The sequence below is a fragment of the Phocoena phocoena genome, chromosome 9, assembly GCF_963924675.1.
Source record: "Phocoena phocoena chromosome 9, mPhoPho1.1, whole genome shotgun sequence".
NCBI classification, from domain to species: domain Eukaryota; kingdom Metazoa; phylum Chordata; class Mammalia; order Artiodactyla; family Phocoenidae; genus Phocoena; species Phocoena phocoena.
The window spans coordinates 47,530,248-47,545,217 of record NC_089227.1 but is presented as its reverse complement, the minus strand read 5'-3'; the positions used below and the strand labels follow the sequence as shown (position 1 = coordinate 47,545,217).

General features: G+C 41.6%; 1 protein-coding gene across 1 annotated transcript in view; it reads right to left on the bottom strand.

Moving 5' to 3' along the window:
* The window catches only part of PON3 (paraoxonase 3), a 32,902-nt gene extending 19,096 nt beyond the window's left edge, over positions 1-13,806 (bottom strand). The window contains exons 1-2 of the mRNA XM_065884307.1: positions 13,729-13,806; positions 11,815-11,885 (exon numbers count right to left, since the gene is read on the bottom strand). Of these exons, the coding sequence (XP_065740379.1) occupies positions 11,815-11,885; positions 13,729-13,802 (145 nt within the window). The 5' untranslated portion in view covers positions 13,803-13,806. The remainder of the gene's footprint in view (positions 1-11,814; positions 11,886-13,728) is intronic.
* Between the last annotated feature and the right edge of the window lie 1,164 nt (positions 13,807-14,970).

Here is a 14,970-nt window from a genome sequence, read left to right as displayed (position 1 = left end):
TCATCCCACCACCACCACCCCCCACCCCACTTTACCCCCTTGGTGTCCAAATGTTTGTTCTCTACATCTGTGTCTCTATTTCTGCCTTGCAAACCTGTTCATCTGTACCATTTTTCTAGATTCCACACATACACATTAATATACGATACATGACTCACTTCACTCTGTATGACAGTCTCTAGGTCCATCCACGTCTCTACAAATGACCCAATTTCATTCCTTTTTATGGCTGAGTAATACTCCTTTGTACGTATGTACCATGTCTTCTTTATCCATTCGTCTGTCGATGGGCATTTAGGTTGCTTCCATGACCTGGCTACTGTAAACAGTGCTGCAATGAACATTGGGGTGCATGTGTCTTTTTGAATTATGGTTTTCTCTGGGTATATGCCCAATAGTGGGATTGCTGGGTCATAAGGTAATTCTATTTTTAGTTTTTTAAGGAACCTCCATACTGTTCTCCATAGTGGCTGTATCAATTTACATTCTCACCAATTGTGCAAGAGGGTTCCCTTTTCTCCATACCCTCTTCAGCATTTGTTGTTTGTAGATTTTCTGATGATGCCCATTCTAACCAGTGTGAGGTGATACCTCATTGTAGTTTTGATTTGCATTTCTCTAATAATTAGTGATGTTGAGCAGCTTTTCATGTGCCTCTTGGCCATCTGTATGTCTTTTTTGGAGAAATGTCTATTTAGGTCTTCTGCCCATTTTTAGATTGGGTTGCTTGTTTTTTTAATATTGAGTTGCATGAGCTGTTTATATATTTTGGAGAGTAATCCTTTGTCCATTGATTCGTTTGCAAATATTTTCTCCCATTCTGAGGGTTGTTTTTCCATCTTGTTTATAGTTTCCTTTGCTCTGCAAAAGCTTTTATGTTTCATTAGGTCCCATTTGTTTGTTTTTGTTTTTATTTCCATTACTCTAGAAAGTGGGTCGAAAAAGATCTTGCTGTGATTTATATCAAAGAGTGTTCTTCCTATGTTTTCCTCTAAGAGTTTTATAGTGTCTGGTCTTATATTTAGGTCTTTAATCCATTTTGAGTTTATTTTTGTGTATGGTGTTAGGGAGTGTTCTAATTTCATTCTTTTACATGTAGCTGACCAGTTTTCCCAGCACTGCTTATTGAAGAGACTGTCTTTTCTCCATTGTATAACCTGTCATAGATTAGTTGACCATAGGTGTGTGGGTTTATCTCTGGGCTTCTATCCTGTTCCATTGATCTATATTTCTATTTTTGTGCCAGTACCGTATTGTCTTGATTACTTTAGCTTTGTAGTATAGTCTGAAGTCAGGGAGTCTGATTCCTCCAGCTCCATTTTTTCCCTCAAGGTTGCTTTGGCTATTAGGGGTCTTTTGTTTGTTCATACAAATTTTAAGATTTTTTGTTCTAGTTCTGTAAAAAATGCCATTGGTAATTTGATAGGGATTGCATTGAATCTGTAGATTGCTTTGGGTAGTATAGTCATTTTCAAAGTGTTGATTCTTCCAATCCAAGAACATGGTATTTCTCTCCATCTGTTTGTGTCATCTTTTCCAATTTGTATTCCTTTTATTTCTTTTTCTTCTCTGCTTGCTGTGGCTAGGACTTCCAAAACTATGTTGAATAATAGTGGTGAAAGTGGATATTCTTGTCTTGTTCCTGATCTTAGAGGAAATGCTCTCAGTTTTTCACCATTGAGAATGATGTTTGCTGTGGGTTTGTCATGTATGGCCTTGATTATGTTAAGGTAGGTTCCCTCTATGCGCACTTTCTGGAGAGTTTTTTATCATAAATGGGTGGTGAATTTTTTCAAAAGCTTTTTCTGCATCTATTGAGATGATCATATGGTTTTTATTCTTTAATTTGTTAATATGGTGTGTCACACTGGTTGATTTGAGTATATTGAAGAATCCTTGCATCCCTGGGATAAATCCCACTTAATCATGGTGTATGATCATGTTAATGTGTTGTTCGATTCTGTTTGCTAGTATTTTGTTGAGGATTTTTGCATCTATATTCATCAGTGATATTGGTCTGTAATTTTCTTTTTTTGTAGTATCTTTGTCTGACTTTGGTATCAGGGTGATTGTGGCCTCATACAATGAGTTTGGGAGTGTTTCTGCCTCTGCAATTTTCTGGAAGAGTTTGAGAAAGATGGGTATTAGCTATTCTCTAAAAGTTTGACAGAATTCACCTGTGAAGACATCTGGTCCTGGAGTTTTGTTTGTTGGAAGATTTTTTTTTTTTTTTTTTGCGGTACGCAGGCCTCTCACTGTTGTGGCCTCTCCCGTTGCGGAGCACAGGCTCCGGACACGCAGGCTCAGCAGCCATGGCTCACGGGCCCAGCCACTCTGTGGCATGTGGGATCTTCCCGGACCGGGGCACGAACCTGTGTCCCCTGCATCGGCAGACGGACTCTCAACCACTGTGCCACCAGGGAAGCCCTGTTGGAAGATTTTTAATCACAGTTTCAATTTCACTACTTGTGACTGGTCTGTTCATATTTTCTATTTCTTCCTGGTTCAGTCTTGGAAGGTTATACCTTTTTAAGAATTTGTCCATTTCTTCCAGGTTGTCCATTTTATTGGCATAGTGTTGCTTGTAGTAGTCTCTTATGATGCTTTGTATTTCTGCAGTGTCCATTGTAACTTCTCCTTTTTCATTTCTAATTTTATTGATTTGAGTCCTCTCCCTCTTTTTCTTGATGAGTCTGGCTAAAGGTTTATCAATTTTGTTTATCTTCTCAAAGAACCAGCTTTTAGTTTTATTGATCTTTGCTATTGTTTTGTTTGTTTCTATTTCATTTATTTCTGCTCTGACCTGTATGATTTCTTTCCTTCTACTATTCGGGTTTTGCTTGTTCTTCTTTCTCTAGTTCCTTTAGGTGTAAGGCTAGATTGTTTACTTGAGATTTTTCTTGTTTCTTGAGGTAGGATTGTATTGCTATAAACTTCCCTCTTAGAACTGCTTTTGCTGCATCCCATAGGGTTTGGATTGTTGTGTTTTCATTGTCATTTGTCTGTAGGTATTTTTTGATTTCTTCTTTGATTTCTTCAGTGATCTCTTGGTTATTTAGTAATGTAGTGTTTAACCTCCATGTGTTTGTGTTTTTTACATTTTTTTCCCCTGTAATTGATTTCTAATCTTTAAAGCAGTGTGGTCGGAAAAGATGCTTGATATGGTTTACATTTTCTTAAATTTACCAACTCTTGATTTGTGACCCAAGATGTGATCTATCCTGGAGAATGTTCCATGTGCACTTGAGAAGAAAGTGTAATCTGCTGTTTTCAGATGGAATGTCCTATAAATATCAATTAAATCTATCTGGTCTATTGTGTCATTTAAAGCTTGTGTTTCCTTAATTTTGTGTCTGGATGATCTGTCCATTAGTGTAACTGAGGTGTTAAAAGTCCCCCACTATTATTGTGTTACTGTCAATTTCCTCTTTTATAGCTGTTAGCATTTGGCTTATGTATTGTGGTGCTTCTATGTTGGGTGCATAAATATTTACAATTGTTATATTGTCTTCTTGGATTGATCCCTTGATCATTATGTAGTGTCCTTCTTTGTCTCCTGTAATAGTCTTTATTGTAAAGTCTATTTTGTCTGATATGAGAATTGCTACTCCAGCTTTCTTTTGATTTCCATGTGCATGGAATATCTTTTTCCATCCCCTCACTTTCAGTCTGTATGTGTCCCTAGGTCTGAAGTGGGTCTCTTGTAGACAGCATATATATGGGTCTTGTTTTTTTACCCATTCAGCAAGCCTGTGCCTTTTGGTTGGAGCATTTAATCCATTCATGTTTAAGGTAATGATTGATATGTATGTTCCTGTTACCATTCTCTTAATTGTTTTGGGTTTGTTTTTGTAGGTCCTTTTCTTCTCTTGTGTTTCCCACTTAGAGAAGTTCCTTTAGCATCTGCTGTTGAGCTGGTTTAGGTGGTGCTGAATTCTCTTAACTTTTGCTTGTCTGTAAAGCTTTTGATTTCTCCATCGAATCTGAATGAGATCCTTGCCAGGTAGAGTAATCTTGGTTGCAGGTTCTTCCCTTTCATCACTTCAAATATATCATGCCACTCCCTTCTGGTTTGTAAAGTTTCTGCTGAGAAATCAGCTGTTAACGTTATGGGAGTTCCATTGTATGTTATTTGTCATTTTTCCCTTGTTGCTTTGAATAATTTTTCTTTGTCTTTAATTTTTGTCAGTTTGATTACTATGTGTCTCAGTGTGTTTCTCCTTGGGTTTATCCTGCCTGGGACTCTCTGCACTTCCTGGACTTGGGTGGCTATTTCCTTTCCCATGTTAAGGACGTTTTGGACTATAATCTCTTCAAATATTTTCTGGGGTCCTTTCTCCTTTGGAACCCCTATAATGTGAATGTTGGTGCATTTAATGCTGTTCCAGAGGTCTCTTAGGCTGTCTTCATTTCTTTTCATTCTTTTTTCTTTATTTTGTTTCGCAGCAGTGATTTCCACCATTCTGTCTTCCAGGCCACTTCTCCGTTCTTCTGCCTCAGTTATTCTGCTATTGATTCCTTCTAGGGTATTTTTCATTTCCGTTACTGTATTGTTCATCTCTGTTTGTTTGTTCTTTAATTCTTCTAGGTCTTTGTCAAACATTTCTTGTATCTTCTTGATCTTTGCCTCCATTCTTTCCCCGAGATCCTGGATAATGTTCACTATCATTATTCTGAATTCTTTTTCTGGAAATTTGCCTATCTCCGCTTCATTTAGTTGTTTTTCTGGGGTTTTATCTTGTTCCTTTGTGTGGTACATAGTCCTCTCCTTTTCATTTTTTCTTTCTGTGAATGTGGTTTTTGTTCCAAAGGTTGCAGGATTGTAGTTCTTGCTTCTGCTGTCTGCCCTCTGGTGGATTAGGCTATCTAAGAGGCTTGTGGAAGTTTCCTGATGGGAGGGACTGGTGGTGGGTAGAGCTGGGTGTTGCTCTGGTGGGCAGAGCTCAGTAAAACTTTAATCCGCTTGTCTGCTGATGGGTGGGGCTGAGTTCCCTCCCTGTTGGTTGCTTGGCCTCAGGCGACCCAGCAGTGGAGCCTACAGGCTCTCTGGTGGGGCTAATGGTGGACTCTGGGAGGCCTCACACCAAGGAGTACTTCCCAGAACTTCTGCTGCCAGGGTCCTTTTCCCCATGGTGAGCCACAGCCACCCCAACCTCTGTAGCAGACCCTCCAACACTAGCAGGTAGGTCTGGTTCAGTCTCCTATGGGGTCACTATTCCTTCCCCCTGGGTTCTGATGCACACACTACTTTGTGTGTGCCTTCTAAGAGGGGAGTCTCTGTTTCCCCCAGTCCTGTCAAAGTCCTTCAATCAAATCCTGCTAGCCTTCAAAGTCTGATTCTCTGGGAATTCCTCCTCCCATTGCCGGAGCTCCAGGTTGGGAAGCCTGATGTGGGGCTTAGAACCTTCACTCCAGTGGGTGGATTTCTGTGGTATAAGTGTTCTCCAGTTTGTGAGTCACCCACCCATCAGTTATGGGATTTGATTTTATTGTGATTGCGCCCCTCCAACCATCTCACTGCAGCTTCTCCTTTGTGTTTGGATGTGGGGTATCTTTTTTGGTGAGTTCCCGTGTCTTCCTGTGGATGATTGCTCAGCAGTTAGTTGTGATTCCAGTGCTCTTGCAGGAGGGAGTGCGCACACGTCCTTCTACTCTGCCATCTTGAACCACTCCCCACATGCTCCTCTTAAAATGTGATGTTCATACTCTTCCATTAAGAGGCTACATCTGTATCGTCTCTGCTTGAACCTGGGTGGACCTTTCTAACTGCTTTGACAAACAGAATGAAGAGGGAGTGATGCCACCTGACATACAAGGTAAAGTCATAACCAAACCTGCCACTGCTTTCTCTCTCTCTCAAGGCATGTACTTTGGGACCCCTGAACCTAAAAATAAGAAGTCTGGTACTTTAAAGCTACAGAAGAGAGACTGTGGAGAGACCACACAGTGCAGAGAGAGGTCTGGAGGAGTCTCAGATGACTTCAGTTCCCAGCCTTTCAGTCACCATAGCTGATGCAAATGGAACAGAGATGAGCTGTCTCCACCAAGCCCTGCCCAAACTGCAAACTCATAAGCAAAATAACTGTTGCCTTTTTATTTTTTAAAAAAACAGGGTATTTATTTATTTTGGCTGCGTTGGGTCTTATCGCTGTGCATGGGCTTTCTCTAGTTGCAGCTAGCGGGGGCTACTCTTCGTTGTGGTGCATGGGCTTCTCATTGCAGAGGCTTCTCTTGTTGCAGAGGCTTCTCTTGTTGCAGAGCACGGGCTCTAGGCACGAGGGCTTCAGTACTTGCAGCACGTTGGCTCAGTAGTTGTGGCACGCTGGCTCTAGAGAGCAGGATCTGTAGTTGTGGCGCACAGGCTTAGTTGCTCTGCAGCATGTGGGATCTTCCCGGACCAGGGATCGAACCCATGTCCCCTGCACTGGCAAGCAGATTCTTAACCACTGTGCCGCCAGGGAAGTCCTATTGTCCTTTCAAGTCCCTAAGTTTTGGGGTAGTTTGTTGCACAGCTATAGTAAATGGAATACGTGGGAAAATGGTTACCTAAGGTAATGGGTTATTAGTGTGTCAAAAGGCAATTGAGAGAGGATAGAGGAGAACAGGGGAAAGAAAAGTGGAACAAACCCAAAGAAAATGCAAATTTGAATCAACAGAATAATAAACAATAGGCACTGAAAATTGGAGGACAGAGATTTAATCATATTGATTATGCTGAAGGTTGAAACTAATCCCCAACCAGTAACCTAATAATTACATTAATCAGAGCTTTCTATTTTCTAAGCAATCCAGTTAATCAAGATTTACCTATATATGGTATTTTGATGGCCTGAAAGATTTAGTGCTTTTTATACATGGAGTAAAATAGACTTTGGGAGAATCCAGCAAAATGAATAAAGCAATTTTAAAAATCATGTTGAATATGGGTGGGTTAGTTTTTGAACAAACTTTTTTCTCTCACTTTTTTTTCTCTAAACAATCACTTCTTGGTTTCCCTTTGCCCGATCTCCTTCCCACCTCCATCCTGGATGTGGATACTCCCCAGGCTCTACCTGCCCTTGGTTGTTTCTAGGGGCAGAGTACTCATCCTACCTGCATCATTGACTCTAGCCCATGGCTTCAGCTTCCACTCACATGCTCTTGATTCTCCAATCTCTAAATCAAGCCCAATTTCCAGGCCTCTGTATTCACCTGTATATTAGACATTTCTACCTGGCCTTTTCATTTCTCATACTCAACATGTCTCAAACTGACCTGGAAATTTCCCTCTTGAATCTGCTCCATTTTCTATATTTCAATTTCCGTGGATGACACTTCTATCCCCCAAGTACACAAAGTAGGAACCTTGGAGTTATCTTTGATGCTTTCCTTTTCCTTACTCCCCAAATCTAACTAATCACAAGTCTTTCAAGTTCTAGAACTCCCTCCTGGATTTCTATAATAGCTTCCAAATGGGTCAGCTTTGCTCCCCTACAACCATTCTCTGCACTGTTGACAGTCATCTTTTTAAGTTGCAAAGTTGACCTTGTTATGCCCCTGCTTAAAACCCACCAATGGTCCACTAGGGCTGGCAGTATAAATCCCAAATTCTCCACAGAATTGAGGCTCTGGTCTCAATTCTTGTGGCTCCCACTTTTCACTCTCCATTCCAGGTGTGCTGCAGTACTTCTGTCGGCAGTTCCTAAAATGTGCCAGACTTATTCACCTACATGCCTGAGCACATGCTGCTACGTGCTTCTTGGCAACCCACACCTTTCCCACACCACCCTCACCTCCACTTGGCTGAGTATCACGGGCTCTTAAAGATGAGTTGTATGCTACCTTCTCGGCCTTTTCAACCTCTCTTGGCTTCAGCATCCATTTTATGTACTAATACAGTCACCTGTGACTGCATCCACCATGACATTTTCCAAACTTGGGCTGCGACCTCCTGCATTTGTTAATGTCCTACTAGAAAGTAAGCTTCCTGGAAACAAGGACCAGGTTTTATTCAGTACGGTATGCTTGCACCCAATATAATACCTGCCTTTTCACTGTAAAAGCTTTCAGTAAAAGCTGGTATGCTGACTAAAAAAGATACACTGCTTTAGTTTCTTGAACTTTGTCTTGTCTTGAGGTTAAATTATTGACAAGTGTGTGTTAATTTCTGAGTAGAAGATGTCCTGAGTTGTATACTCTCTGGTTTGGTCTTTTTATCTTCCATACACCATGTCGCATATCTCCCATGATAGCATTAACCACTTCAGTAATTCACCTGCAATAGGAGTGGGCATTTTCCAAAGGGACTATGCTTGTCTTTACTTGCTCTACCCAGAGGGTAGGGAAGCTGGTGCTTTGCACTCAGATGTGGAAAAGAATTAGTAGCTGACTGTACTTTACTCCTGACCCTCCTTTGCCCTCCTCCCCCACCTACACTGCATCTGCATGATGGCCCAATGCATCTCAGAAACAGTGGCACCTGTGGAAGTAAGAGTCCCCAGGAACCCACCCCTGAGTCCCCTCCACATACTCATTAACCTGTGCACAACTAACCTTAAAACCCTCACTGCCAAGTCTAAAACAAGGCTTACAAATAGGCATCTACTGCCTTTTAATCTGTCAACCCTATTAGTTGGCATAACTTCATTTCTTTGGCCTCCAATAGTTCTCTACAGACATCCTGAAAGAATGTCACACCAAATTACTATCAAGTAATATTATCCTCATTTTACACCTTGGAGAGAAGGTTCTGAAAGCCAGCTAAGAAAACAAATGGAACCTACCGTGGAGTAGAAACATATCTTGGAGAAGCTGGAAGCTATAGGAGGGAAAAGAGATGGAGGGGAAGATAGGAAGACACCACATACAATGGCTGTCTGTCTACTTGATAATCCTGCCAAGGGCAAGCTGATAAAGCTATTCATATTTCAAGTGCAGCTCTAATTAACCAAATGACTTCCTAGTTAAGACAATCCTTGAGCCTCAAAGCCTTGGAAAAAGGATGAACTTAACACAAAAAGATCTTTGAGGTATGGTTTTTGGAGGTTAGAATTATTTCACCTTTCAACCTTTCTTCCCAGAAAGAATACTGGGGAAGGAAAACAAAAAAAGGAAGAGTTTGTTCGCCAATAAAATTAACCACAAAACTCTAGGTCTTGAAGAAAACACAAATCAGAATTTTTCCCCAGCTCTGTTACTGCCTACCTACCACACCCTGCCTTCAATCCTTTAGTGTTTTCCATTGTTTCATAAAGCTTTTCACTCTGGAATAGTTGGGTCTTGCGAGTATTATCTTATTAGTGAGCTTTATTTCAATATCTAGCCTGCCTTGTCTCGGTCAGCTCTATTTATTAATATTTCACCTTTTTGCACCTCAGATTTTCTGTTTTCTGCTGCTATCATACTTCCCTGAAGCTTCATAATAAAAATGTGCTGTCAGTAGATAAGAAAGGCAGTGTTACACAACAGAGAGTACCAAGGCATAGAAGAAAACTGCTCTGGCTCATAATCTAGGCCTGTCACCCTCTAGTTCTGGACCACTGGGCAAGTAACTTCATTCTTCTGGGTGTCAGTTTCCTAATCTACAAAGACAGATGGCAGCACTCACCTTATAGGGTGGTTGTGAGGATGATGTAAACGTTTCCAAAGGACTCAGCAGAAAGCTTATAGACACTAGGCCTTTGATAAGGCAGTATTATTATTTTTAGATATATAGCAATATTGTCCTACTGACAAATGACCCATGATCATTCTCACTTGTTTAGTTCTACAAATACAAAATGTACACATGCCAACAGACATGAGAAGTGACATGACAGTTTTTTCTTCTGCTCTAGTTTTAACTTCTCAAGTCTGTTTGAATCATACAATCTGAGAGTTGGACTAGATATTAGAAATGATCTAGTCTAATTACCCCTCTAAATTACTTGGCAGGGCTCTTATCTTTTGAGAGATATATGTGTAGTCAATATGAATATTACTCCACAAGACAGTGAACAAATGATTAAATGTTATATTTCCTTATTTTTAAAATCAAATTAAATCTGACCCTGAGCCCACGTTCCACTAAACTGGAGGGAAATTCAACCTGAGTCTCTCTGCCAGGGTTGTGCAGGTACCATAGGTGGTGACTTTTAAAACGAAGCTGAATATTTGGGCAAGTCCATATGGCCTTTATTCTATGCTAGTCACCACTGAATTACTCACTGCCAAGCCCATGTGGTCCCTTTAACTTAGACAATTTCGCCACTTCCACGTCCTGCGTGTGTACGCATATAACCTTTGCTCGGGCTGTGACACACGGTATAAAGGATCCAGCCTCCCTAAAGATACTTTCTAACCATTCCTTCCTAGGTCTTGATCTTCCCCCAGAATGGGGCAAAGGTCCCTGTTATTCAGAAAACCCACATATTCTTCTCCCATCTCCATCAGAATCCCTTGAAGGAGCTCAGGTTTTTAAAAACCAAACTCAGGAAGTAGTTTGTCATCAGTTCATTCTGCTTTCTAGCTGGCAGCACAGACCTCATCTAAGACCAGTGAGCACAAGGACCAGGCTAATGCTCTTCTTTTTTTAGAAGTTGAGAGGGAAAAAGGGCAGAAAACTAAAATCAAAAGGGCTCTTATTTTTTCTGATATATATGTATATCAGAAAAAATATATACATATATATATATAAGTAACATATCTTGGAGAGCTATATAATATATATATATATCTCTTATGTCACAATGCTTTCATCCTGTCACATACTGAAATAAATCACAGTCCCTGACCCTAGGAGGTTTACAGTCTGATTGTGAGAGAAAGAAAAGCACACTGCTGGCTCTAAAATAAAGCATGTAGTAGGTGTCACAAGTGAATCAGAGTTTCAGAGTGCTGTGAGAGTTCAGAGGTATGAGAGGAGTTTCCAGCTGATTTCAGCCAGCAGAGATGAAGAAATCATTGGGGGTAATTTCATGAGCAAAGGTGAGAAAATGAAAGAACACATTGCCAGAACAGTGAACAGAATCTAGCTAGAATTTTGTTTTTCTAGTAGTATTGTCAGGGAGAGTGAAAGACTTGGAGCCAGAATAAGCAGTTGAGGCAGTAAGGAGTAAATGAGATCAGCTCTGTGTGGCGGCCCAGGAGAGGCCAACATATCTCACGTGAAACAGTGAGCGATGAGGGGACAACAAATGGTTGCTAAATTTTGAACTGAGTCTCTTTGACAATGCGGGTACCATGCTTAGGAGAAGTCTAGAAGAAGAGCTGGTTGTAGGTGGGGGTATGAGGGAGGAAATGACAGAAAGGTAAAGTAGATTTCAGATGGGAAAAGAAGGCCTGCAGTTTGAGTGATTAGGGATCCAGCTATGGATTTTCAATTAATTAAAAAAAAAAAAAACTCAGTCGGTTGTGAAGTTCTTGAGAATAAGGGCTAAGTCATATTCCTCTTAGTACTTGCAGATAAATTTTGAAGGAAGTGACACTTGAAGTTAGGAATATCATCAAGGAGAGGGGAGAAGAAAAAAAAGAAGTAAGATAAGCAACAGAAGAAGACAGAGAAGGAAGTGAAATTTCACAGAAGGGACAGGAGCACAGTTCAGTGAGGGACCAACCAAAGAGTAGTCAATAACATTTTTCAAATGACTGAGAGATGTCAGTAAGAAGGAGGACTGAGAAAAAGCCACAGATTTTGACATTTAGGAGACGTCTTGGAGATGTGGGATGAGGTAGCTTGGGTAAAGCTGATGAGGCTGAAGGCTCAATAGGAGGGTTTAAGTAGTAGCAGCAAATTAAATTAGCTGGCAGCCTCTGTCAGGTGGATGGTACCAAGAAATTGTACTGTCACATACATACCAAGTCCCTCAATAAGGTGGCAGTTCTGGGGTTCTACTGGCTCCACTTCTCGATATGCATTAGTTCTTTCTCTGCAGAAGATAAAAACACTGGAGGTCAATGCACAACATCCAAAATCAATGTCTAAACATGGTCTTTAATCACCTTCATATTCATTAACTCTCTTTCTCATCATTTATGGATGATATCACAAATAAGTAAACATCTCCATTTATTTATTTATATAATGTGGACATTATCTGGGTAATGTGCCTATATTACTTATTTAATAGTAAATAAATATTATTAATTTAAATGCACAAAATAATATTATTTAATGTGCTAAAGTATTGCCTATTATAAATCTGCACTTTGGTTCCCTTAACCCCCTATAGTTTTGCCTTTTGATCCCTGTGCCCCCTACTGCTTTCCCAAATTCAACAGGGTATTTTAATAGCTAAACCCTGTAACTTTTGCTTTAACTTTATTATTTTTAAATTTTTACGCTAATTTACTTTGCAAGTATTTAAATTCATTAAACTGACCACAATTTAAACAATTGGCCAAACTATTTCTGAATAGTGTTTTTGTTTCCACAGTGAAACATTCTTCTAAATACCAGGAATAATTTTACATTTTTATTAAATTGTATTCAGGAAGATTCTACACTTAGACTTATCCTACTGTCACTTTAAGAAAAATACACCTTAGATCAGCTTTATAATTATTATAATTATTATTATATAATAATAATATATAATAATATAATTATTATAAAAATTATAATAATTATTTTTTTATGATTCTCTCACTTGGGTGCATTGGGAGCAAATGTAACAATAAACTCTTTCAAGCTGAACTAGGAAGTATTATCAAAAGGCATTAGGCTCGGGAATTCCCTTGTGGCGCAGTGGTTAAGAATCTGCCTGCCAATGCAGGGCACATGGGTTCAAGCCCTGGTCAGGGAAGGTCCCACACGCCGCAGAGCAACTAAGCCCCTGCACCACAACTACTGAGCCTGCGCTCTAGAGCCCGTGAGCCACAACTACTGAGGCTGCGTGCCATAACTACTGAAGCTGGCGTGCCTAGAGCCCGTTGCTCTGCAAGGAGAAGCCTGCACACAGCAACAAACAGTAGTCCCCGCTCTCCGCAACTAGACAAAGCCCGCGCAGCAGCGCGAAGACCCAACACAGCCAAAAATAAATTAATTAATTAATTAAGAGGCAAAAAAAAAAGGCATTAGGCTCCTCAGTAGATTCTAGACGTGAACCTCTGAGGAGACGACCAGTTTCTACTTAGAGAAATAAATAAAAACAACCCAAAGACAATTGAAGGCAAGTAGAGGCTAATAGATTCACCCAGAAATGCACATCATCACCTAACGTTTCTTCTTACCAGCCCAGTATTAACTTTTCCTGAGATATTTCTGGGATGGCTATCACCAGGAGATCTTCCACCTCAAAAGGTCAGATACCTACAAAATGCCAGGTTCCCCCTGCAGGTTTTGGCTCATTTCCCTGCTGTCCACCTAGCTCTTTTAATCCGGGATGAGTTGGTAACCCAGTACTCCTCAGTGTGGAACTTGCCTTGGGCAACCTCTGAGTCGGCCAAAAAACATCCAGCTTATAGCCTGGCTCCCTACCCCAAGTTCAGCGCTTCCAAAAGAGTTAGTTTGTTCAGGAGCTGAATGCTAAGGGCGACCTGGGAAAGGGGCGGGTGCGGGGCGGCATTTCTGCCCCACCATCTTAGGAAAGGCAAGAAGTCAGCTCACTCTATGTGCGCTTCTCAAGGGACAGTTTGCTAAGTGGGATTGAGGAATGGGGTCCCAAACTGCTCATTCTTACCGCTATAGGAAGGCGGCACCGGGCAGCCCTTAACCTAACTAGGAAGAAGAGAAGAGGAGCCGAGGATGTTCCCATCAAGATGCTAACTCACCTAAGCGTCATTAACCTCTCCCCGATTAGGGCCAGGCCGGCGCCCAGCAGGGTAAGAGCCACCAGCTTCCCCATGGTCTTGGGGCGCGACACGCGAGCGCAGGCGCTGGGGAGGCGCTGCGGGCTGGCGCCTGCCCCGCCCCTGGTGGTGCCCACCCCGCCCGTCGTTTCCTCCCGGGCTGGTGCGCTGCCCGGGCGTTGGGCTAAGGTCATGTTGTCCCGCCCCGCCCCGCCCCGCCGCGCCGCCCCTAAAGGTTCAAGGCCATCTTTATCCGCGTGAATCAAAGCTACCTTTATGCTCGAAGTTCAAGGAAACATTTACTCGCGGGATTCTTTTATCCTTCAAGGCTCAAAATACAGAGACGGGAGCCGTAGCCCTGGGTTAAGGTCTGGTGTTCTCTTGGCAGCTTCGGCAAGATCCCACCGGTTGCTGGGACGATAGAGGAGGCGATTTGCTGCCCAAAGCTGCGGAGTTCTACCTCATCTACTCGTGTGGCCTGAAGTGGAAACTGGAGGGGCGGGGGAGCGCGGGGAGCTAGAGTTCAGAGCTCGAAACTTTGCGTTTGTGGAAGGCAAGGAGTAATATGAGACGGTGAATTGATCCCTCGACACAGGGAACAGTGATAAACGGAAGGATGACGACCAGGTTGGAGGGAGAGGGGCGGAAGGTGAGGAAGACTTGAGTTTGGGCAGAGCAAAGTAGCATCTTCAAGCATGATCTGTTTTTATTTACCAACAGAAAGAAATAGTACTAGATCTGTTGAGTTTAACTGAGTAAACGTGTTTGAGAGAATACAGGACTGGCGATATTAAGGAAAGAAAAGGAGGTTTCTGACCTGTGGGGTACATGAATATAGTCTGAATACATAATTACTGTAGGATAATAAAGCCTTCCATTTATGCAGCACCCACTATGTGCCTTGGACTGTGCTTAGAACTTTGCCTACTTTTGATTCTCGGTACTTCTCTGAGGTAGGTAACATCCCAATTTTATAGGTGAGAAAACCAAGGCACAGGGTAGCTGTGTAATTTGCCCTAGGTCACACAGCTGGAGAGTGGCAGTCAGGCAGTCTGGCTCCAGACCCTGTGCCCTTCCTTAACTGTGCTGTGGAAGAAGGGCTACTAGAGGAACACTGTAACATTTGGAGTTGTATTGGTAAGATCGTTATTTCTAAGATTAATTTTAACAGAGTTCAAGCAGAGGAGGAATTGAATGCTGTTTTCATGAGGACATAGGAGGAGA